Raw genomic sequence first — 9,266 nt, forward strand, 5'->3', positions numbered from 1 at the left:
GATAATCTCTATAAAACACAAATGATATGTTGATTAAGTGATGCTGCCAACAATTAACAATTTAATCCATAGCTGATTATGGTTGTCTCCGTCAGTGATTCCATCGTCGGCAAAATGGTCGGTTCGACCAACAATCATATAAAATGGACCCTATTGTCACTTTCCTTATTTTCGATCGGCTGTATTACATCCTAATTAATTCCATTATTACTTTTCCTAATCCTCCTTTAATATAAATTTTCTGCATTAATCTTTATTTTTCTATCAGATTATGTTGATTTACTATACTCCCTGCATGCATGTCAAAATAGTTGTCATGTTTTGCTTCTCAAGAGTCGATTATTTTCAAGCTTAAATTAGATTAGGTTAATTCAATGTTTTAAAATTAAAATCTGGATATTCAAAAGCTATACGAAAAATATAACTAATAAATATTGATTAGAATTCATATCGTTATCTCTGAAAAAGAGAACTGTAATAACTAAAAAGAAATGGAGGGAGTAACATCAACAACCTTAAAAATATGAAATTCTTATTACCAATTAAATTAACATCTATTTTAAAAATTGTTACATTAGTATATAGTATTCCTAAAATTTACAGCAATTTTTTTTCTTTAATCAACCAATTCCAACGGCTAGAATCCAATTAGAATGCCACATGTCAGCACCCAAATAAATTGGAGGCAAGCCTAAGAGACGATGAAAAGTGTCTTCTAACCCAAAAGGTGACCTCTTGTAAGTCCACTATATTATTTAAGGGGCACACTAGCTAGCTAGGAAATAAACAACCAAGTAACAGATCGATAGAGCTTTTCTTCTTCCTCAAAGGAAAAAAAAAAATATAGTAATAATAATAATTTTGTGAAGAAATTACGGTAATGCCGATTTCAAGAATTTCTCTTGGAAGTTTAGCAGAGGCTAGCCAGCCTGATGCTCTCAAGGCTGCAACAGCTGAGTTCATTTCCATGCTCATTTTTGTTTTTGCCGGCTCGGGCTCTGGCATGGCCTTCAGTAAGTATTTATACGAACTTTCTTTTATATTTATAACTTGTAATAATAACTAGCGAGAATAATATTTTGGTACTCCTCACAGGTAAGCTAACGGATGGTGGAGCAGCTACGCCGGCTGGACTGATTTCGGCATCCATAGCACATGCCTTCGCTCTTTTTGTGGCAGTTGCAGTCGGTGCAAACATTTCTGGAGGACACGTAAACCCTGCAGTTACATTTGGTGCATTTGTGGGAGGTCACATTACACTTTTCAGAAGTGTCTTGTACTGGATCGCTCAATTGCTTGGATCTATTGTGGCTTGTGTGCTCCTCAAGTTTTCAACTGGAGGATTGGTAAAGCTATTTTCCTCTTCATGCAATAGACTTTCTACTAAAAATCAAACAAACAGAACATTGCATGCCAACTTATAACGTAATTATACATAAATATCTATGATAGATATTGGTGAAAAATCATAAATACTCTGCTATCATATGTTCAAAATCACTATATTATATTACTGAAGTTTTAGTACTCAAATTTATGGAAAAAAAAAATGATGCAGGAAACATCAGCGTTCGCGCTTTCAAGTGGAGTGACACCATGGAACGCAGTTGTTTTCGAGATAGTAATGACTTTTGGCCTTGTTTACACTGTCTATGCAACTGCAGTTGACCCCAAGAAGGGTGACTTGGGAATCATTGCACCCATTGCAATTGGTTTCATCGTGGGCGCCAATATCTTGGCAGGTGGTGCGTTTGACGGTGCATCAATGAACCCTGCGGTGTCATTTGGTCCAGCTGTGGTTAGCTGGACCTGGAACAACCACTGGGTCTACTGGCTTGGTCCATTTGTAGGTGCTGCTATTGCTGCTTTAGTCTATGAAATTATCTTCATTGGCCAGAACACTCATGAGCAGCTCCCTTCCGCTGAGGATTACTGAGGATGGATTTAATTTCCTCTTTTATTCTCTAAATCAAATGTTGCATAATCGATGTTCAAGGTTGTTGTTGTACGTTTTCCTATTCTCTTTGTTTTCTTTCAAAAGTTGGTAAAGTTTCTTGGCTTTTCTTTAAAGAAAAAACAAGAGATGCAAGTATGGAGTTGTTGACTTTCCTTTGATGGTTGCTTGGATTAACTAAAATTATAGGTATTTGTTTGCAGACAAACTAACATTAACAACTTGCTAATTAATCATCAGGAAGTAATGTCAATATACTTTTCGCAATTAACTTTAGTATATATTTATACGGATATAAGTTGCATAATGCATATAGTAACTTGATTGTACGTATATACTTTCATATGGCTTGAAGTTTGTAAGGGTGACAATGAAATTCAGTCCATTTTGATCCGCCCAAATTCTACTCGATCCGCCCATTTGACACCTCTATATATAGGTGGTAAAGCTATCTGTCGAGCTCCTCTGAATTAATCGAAAGTCTATAACCAAACTTCTGGAGGTAGAGTAGAATTAAGTGTGTCAATTATAGTTCTAAGACCAAAATTTCACTATTTGATATAAAATCTTTTCCAGATGTATGTCTATTTGTATACCTCTAGGAGTAGATAACAGTCTAGTGTGTGTTGTTCTTCAACGTTTTCGGGTACAAGAATCTGTCATTTGACACAATAACTTCAACACTAGTTCAAGTTAAAAACAAGAACACTATGAAGTACAACAAAACCCTCAACACAAGATCAAAGTGATCTTTCTAACAAGTGTGTTTTATTTTTTAGAAATTAAGATGAAATAGAAATGTAAAGCAAAGTCCCCCGACTTCACCGAGTATCCTTAAGGAATAATTCTCCTCACTGTACCCGAGGTTTTGAAAACTTCCTCCCAGGATAAAATTACTTTCAATCCAACTATAGCGGTACCTCAAATTAAATAATTGAATTCGTCGAACTCACTCAATGATTTGATTGATCACAAGGAATGTTTTGAAGACAAGAAGAGTTTGTATTTCAAAAAAAATTTCATACCAAAACCTGTGGATAAATGCAGGTTTATATAGCCATCAAGTACTCATTTCGAAAGGTAGCAATGATTCATACGAAAAGGTGTATCCTTTGAAAGAGTCATGTCTGTTCATTCGAAACATTGCGTCTTTTTCTGAACAGACACAACTATCTGAACAGTCACTCCTTTTCCAAAATAATAAGTCTTTTCATAAAAGGTTATGTCCCTTTATTTTCCATTCACACCAATTGAACCCAACAATCCCCCACGTGAATAGGGAATGACTATTCTTTGTAAAACTTTACGGACAAATATGTGATCATCAAGCAAAGACTGATTGCATCAGGATAAGTAGGTTTTCCTTTGAACTTTTTGTAGTGAACATGCACTCGGTCAATCGGTAGATTTGATATCTTTGAACCGTCGAGCTTTAACGTACACCTAGACAACACATGTTACATAACCAGCCTTTTACCGTTTTTGGTTCTCACGATTTTATTCTTTTCAGCCATGAACACGTCCCAGTTTCATGAGAGCTTAGAGAATAGGCCTCACATAGGTGATTTCTAAACGTTCAATCCTCTAGATTAAACTATTTGGTTAAATCTGCCAAATTTAGATAATCATTAAAAGACTTTTCACCTTAAGTCTTATCCTTATTTACTAAACATTGTCTATATCACGAGAATGGGTTGGTATTTTGACAATGTTGAACCTGTCAGACACAACTTTGTTTGATCTCCTTGAACCTAGCTCTTGGGATCTCCAGTCTACTAGTTAGAGTTACCACCATGCTAACTTGTTCTAGGCCTTAAATCCATTCCTTTGGATGTTCTCTCAAATCGTTCTCTAGATAGGCCTTTTGTAAGTGGATCCGACACATTATTCTTTGACTTCATATAGTCAACAATGATAATTCCACTAGAGAGAAGTTCTCTAACAGCATTATGTCTTCGTCTTATGTGACGAGATTTACCGTTATACATCATGCTCCCTGCCCTACCTATTGCCGCTTGGCTATCACAATGTATACATACTGGTGCCACTGGTTTGGGCCAATAAGGAATATCTTCCAAGAAATTCCAAAGCTATTTTGTTTCTTCACCGACTTTATCTAATGCGATAAATTCAGATTCCATTGTAGAGCGAGCAATTGATAAATTCAGATTCCATTGTAGAGCGATCAATACAAGTCTGTTTGGATGATTTTCAAGAGACCGATCCTCCACCGATAGTAAATACATATCCACTCGTGGATTTTACTTCGTTCGATCCAGTGATCCAATTTCCATCACTATATCCTTCAAGTACCGCAAGATATTTATTATAATGCAAAGTGTAGTCTTGAGTGTATTTAAGATACCCCAAAACTCTTTCCATTGCCATCCAATGAGTTTTATTAGGATTACTTGTGTACTGACTCAACTTACTAATAACGCATGCTATGTCTGGTCATGTACAGTTCATTATATACATTAAACATCCCAATACTCTTGCGTACTCTTATTGTGAATCACTTTCACCTTCATTCTTTCGAAGTGCAAAGCTCACATCTAATGGAGTCTTGACAATATTTAATTTCATATACTTGAATTTGTCAAGTACCTTTTCGATGTAATGAGACTGTGATAATGTCAAACCTTGTGGAGTTCTATGAATTCTTATCCCTAAGATCACATCTGCAACTCCAAGGTCTTTCATATCAAACTTACTCTCGAGCATTCATTTCGTTGCATTTATGTCTGAAATATCTCTGTTGATGATCAACATATCATCCACATATAAACACACAATGTCTTGGTGATTTAGAGTATCTTTAATATAAACACATCTATCACATTCATTAATTTTGAATCTGTTTGCCTACATGGTTTGGTCAAACTTTGCATGTCATTGCTTAGGGGCTTGTTTTAGTCCATAAAGTGATTTAACAAGTTTACACACCTTATTTTCTTTTCCTAGAATCACAAAACCCTCAGGCTGTTTTATGTAAATTTCTTCCTCCAATTCTCCATTTAGGAATGAGATTTTCACATTCATTTGAAGGATTTCGAGACCATATACCACCGCCAAGGCAATTAACATTCGAATCGACGTTATCCTTGTTACCGGAGAGTATGTATCAAAGTAATCAAGGCCTTATTTTTGTTTGAAACCTTTACTATAAGTCTTGCCTTGTATTTATCAATAGTACCATCCACTTTCATTTTCCTTTTGAAGATCCATTTAGATCCTAAAGGTTTGTTTCTTAAAGTAAGATCAACCAATTCTCATGTATGGTTTCTTAAGATTGAATCAATCTCACTATCAACTGCTTTTTTTCAAAAGTATGAGTCCAAAGACGTCATCGCTTTCTTAAATGTTTGAGGCTTATTTTCTAAGAAAAATGTTACAAAATTCGATCCAAACGAAGTTGACGTTCTTTGACGTGTACTACGTCTTAGATTCTCATTATTATGTACATTCTCACTTGGTTCATCTCGATGTCGTTTAGACCCTCCAATAGATTGTTCATGTCTAGTTTTATACGGATAAATATTTTCAACGAATTCAGCGTTATTTGATTCAATTACTGTATTTTCATTAATATCCAAATGTTCGGATTTATGAACCAAAAACCGACATGATTTACTACTTTTAGCATATCCTATGAACACGCAGTCCACCATCTTAGGTCCTATCTTAACCCTTTTAGGCATAGGAACTTGGACCTTTGTTAGACACCCCCACACTTTGAAATATTTCAAGTTGGGTTTCCTTTCTTTCCATTTTTCATAAGGAATTGATTGTGTCTTACTATAGGAAACTCTATTGAGTATTCGGTTGGCTGTAAGGATAGCCTTCCCCCACAAGCTTTGCGGTAAACCTGAACTTATAAGTAAGGCATTCATCATTTCCTTCAAAGTTCGGTTTTTCCTTTCCGTAATTCCATTTGATTGAGGTAAATATGGGGCTGTAGTTTGATGGACAATTCCATTCTCTACATATATTTCGGCGAAAGGAGATTCATATTATCCTCCCCTATCACTTCTTATAGTTTTGATATTTTTCTCTAACTAATTTTCAACTTCAGTTTTGTATTGCCTAAACGCATCTATTGCTTCATCCTTACTATTTAGCAAGTAGACGTAACAATATCTAGTGCAATCGTCAATGAAAGTTATGAAATACTTTTTCCCGCCGCGTGATGGTGTTGACTTCATATCACAAATGTCAATGTGGATTAAGTCTAAGGGATTGGAATTCCTTTCAACAGACTTATACGGATGCTTAGCATACTTTGATTCCACACAAGTTTGAAACTTTGATTCATTGCACTCAAAGTTTGGCAAAACTTCTAAGTTAATCAATTTTCATAATGTTTTGTAATTAACATGGCCTAGTCGTTCATGCCACAAATTGGGAGACTCAAGCAAGTAAGAAGAATTTGAACTTTTATTGATTTCAACATTCATTACATTCATTTTGAATAGACCCTCAGTGAGGTATCCTTTTCTTACATACACTTCTCCTTTACTAAGTACAATTTTTTCAAAAATAAATACATATTTGAATCCATTCTTGTTTGGAAGTGAAATAGAAATCAAGTTCTTTCGTAACTCAGGAACATACAAGACATTTTTAAGTGTCAAAATTTTGCCGGAAGTCATCTTCAAGCACAGTTTTCCTATTCCTTATACTTTTGCAGTAGCAGAATTTGCCATGTAGATTTTTTCTTCTACTTGATCCAGAGCGAACGTCGAAAACAACTCCTTGTTAGTACAAACATGGCGGATGGCACCAGAATCCATCCACCATTCTCGAGGATTTCCCACCAAGTTTCATTCGGAAAGCATAGCACATAAATCATCCATTTCTTTCTTAGACTCAGTCATATTCGCTTGGTCCTTCTTCTTTCCTTTCTTCGGGGCATGACAATCCGTAGAATTATGGCCAATCTTGCCACAGTTGAAGCACTTTCCCTTGAATTTCTTCTGGGTTGATTGCTTTCATTCCTGCTTTCTTATGCTTTTTAAAGTTGTTTTGATCATTTTCTACAATGTTTGCTCCACTCATTGCAGAATTGCCTCTTGACCTTCTTTCCTCAGCCTTGTTATCTTCTTCAATGTGTAGTCGTATAATCAGATTTTCAACTGACATCTCCTTACGTTTGTGTTTCAAATAGTTTTTGAAGTCTTTTCACATAGGTAGCTTCTCTATTATTGCCGCTACTTGAAACGCTTCATTCACAATCAAACCTACAATAAAGTTCATGTGAATACTAAGAACATTTTTAAATTGTTCAGCAACGGTAATTGTCAAAATCATACCTTCTGCTAGGAGATCATGGATGATCACTTGCAGTTCCTGCACTTGAAAAACAACAGACTTGTTGTCTATCATTTTGTACTCCAGGAATCTTGCAACAAAGAACTTTTTAGTTTCGGCATCCTCCGTCTTGTACTCCCGTTCAAGCGCTCCCCATAACTATTTTGCAGTCTTGGTTCCGCTATACACATTGTAAAGGTCATCTTGGAGACCACTCAAGATATAATTCCTGCAAAGGAAATCTGAGTGTTTTCAAGCCTCCACAATCACAAAGCGTTCTTTTTCAAAGGTTTTCCCGGGCACCTCCGAAGCTTCCTCAACCGTGAAGCTTTGAAGACTCAGAGTTGTGAGGTAGAAGAACATTTTCTGTTGCCATCTCTTAAAGTCAATACCCGTGAACTTTTCGGGTTTCTCCGCCGGTGCTATAGCTTGCGGAGCATTAGTACGACTCATCGTGGCAATACTAGTTGCCGTCATAGTCGTTCCAGCATCATGCATATGACTATCAGTCGTCATTTTCCTGTCACCACAAGACAGTACCTTAATTATATCAAAATACTTATTAAAAAATTGCAACAACTTTAAACACTTTTTGTTTCTAGTTTAACGATGAAGTTTTTATGACTTTCAATCGTCAACCGAGTGATCTTTAACTTATGATGAAGATTTTATTTCTTCAAATCACTAGTTAAGTTCAAACGGAGTAGAAATCTAAAAGCTTTAATCTTCATAAACCAAGCTATACAGATTCGAAAAAAAAATAGTGAAAAGAAAATTTCACCAAACAAGCAAAATAATTTTTTTTTTTCTAAAAATTATTCCTTAAGATTGTTGTCCTTCAACGTTTTCGGATACAAGAATCTCTAATTTGACACAATAACTTCAACACTAGTTCAAGTTTAAAACAAGAACACTATGAAGTACAACAACACCCTTAACACAAGATCAAAGTGATCTTTCTAAAAAGTGTGTTTTATTTTTTCAGAAATTAAGATGAAACAGAAATGTAAAGCCAAGTCCCCCGATTTCACAGAGTGTCTTTAAGGAATAATTCTCCTCACTGTACTCGAGGTTTTGAAAACTTCCTCCCAGGATAAAATGACTTTCAATCCAGCTATAGTGGTACCTTAAATATTTGAATTCGTCGAACTCACTCAACGATTTGATTGATCACAAGGAATGTTTTGAAGACAAGAAGAGTTTGTATTTCAAAAAATTTTTCATATCAAAACCTGTGGATAAATGGAGGTTAATATAGACATCAAGTGTCCCTTCTGAAAGGTGGCAATGGTTCATCCGAAAAGGTTTATCCTTTGAAAGAGTCATGTCTGTTCATTCGAAACATTGTGTTTTTTTCTGAACAGACACAACTATCTGAACAGTCACTCCTTTTCCAAAATAATATGTCTTTTCATAAAAGATTGTGTCCCTCCATTTTCCACTCATACTAATTGTACCCAACAGTGTGGCGTATTTGGATGGTAAAAATGGGTTGAATCAACAAGTAGATAATGACACAACTTGTCCAAAACTTAGTTGGGCTAGATCAAGATGGACTAAACAAATGAGTTTTAAGTTTAACTCAAGCCCCGGCTCTTTCAAAATTTTATGTTCTTATATTACCAAACAAAATTAATGGAACTTCATTCCTTGTTTATTATAGCCATAAACAATTGTAACCTATTAAACAAAAAAAAATGTATTTAAATATTTTGATATAAGTTTCTTGTGGGCTATTTTCTGTGGGTTAATTTGGGGTACACAGTTGCTTCAACCAGCCTATTAGGAAAAATAACATAAACATACATCTTAATTTATTATAGGAAAAATTCATCAAAACCACCTTAAATTATATTCGAAAAGTCACTTACACACATAAACTAGCACGATGATCTATTGCACACTTATTCTTAATAAAAGTGAATTTAATAGCCCCCTCCAATGTTCAAAGCCAGTCGCATGTCTCTACGTGATTTACACGCGCCAGTCAGATAAGTTTCAA

The 9,266-nt window shown here is 35.3% G+C and overlaps 1 protein-coding gene across 1 annotated transcript; it reads left to right on the forward strand.

The window, feature by feature from the left end:
* Nucleotides 1–705: 705 nt before the first annotated feature.
* LOC107874629 (probable aquaporin TIP1-2) lies at nt 706–2,089 on the forward strand. Its single transcript, XM_016721391.2, has 3 exons — nt 706–1,013; nt 1,096–1,346; nt 1,559–2,089. The coding sequence occupies exons 1-3, from the start codon at nt 881–883 to the stop codon at nt 1,934–1,936; spliced, it is 762 nt and encodes a 253-aa protein (XP_016576877.1). The 5' UTR covers nt 706–880; the 3' UTR covers nt 1,937–2,089.
* The last annotated feature ends 7,177 nt before the right edge of the window (nt 2,090–9,266 follow it).

The sequence above is a fragment of the Capsicum annuum genome, chromosome 6, assembly GCF_002878395.1.
Source record: "Capsicum annuum cultivar UCD-10X-F1 chromosome 6, UCD10Xv1.1, whole genome shotgun sequence".
Classification (NCBI taxonomy): domain Eukaryota; kingdom Viridiplantae; phylum Streptophyta; class Magnoliopsida; order Solanales; family Solanaceae; genus Capsicum; species Capsicum annuum.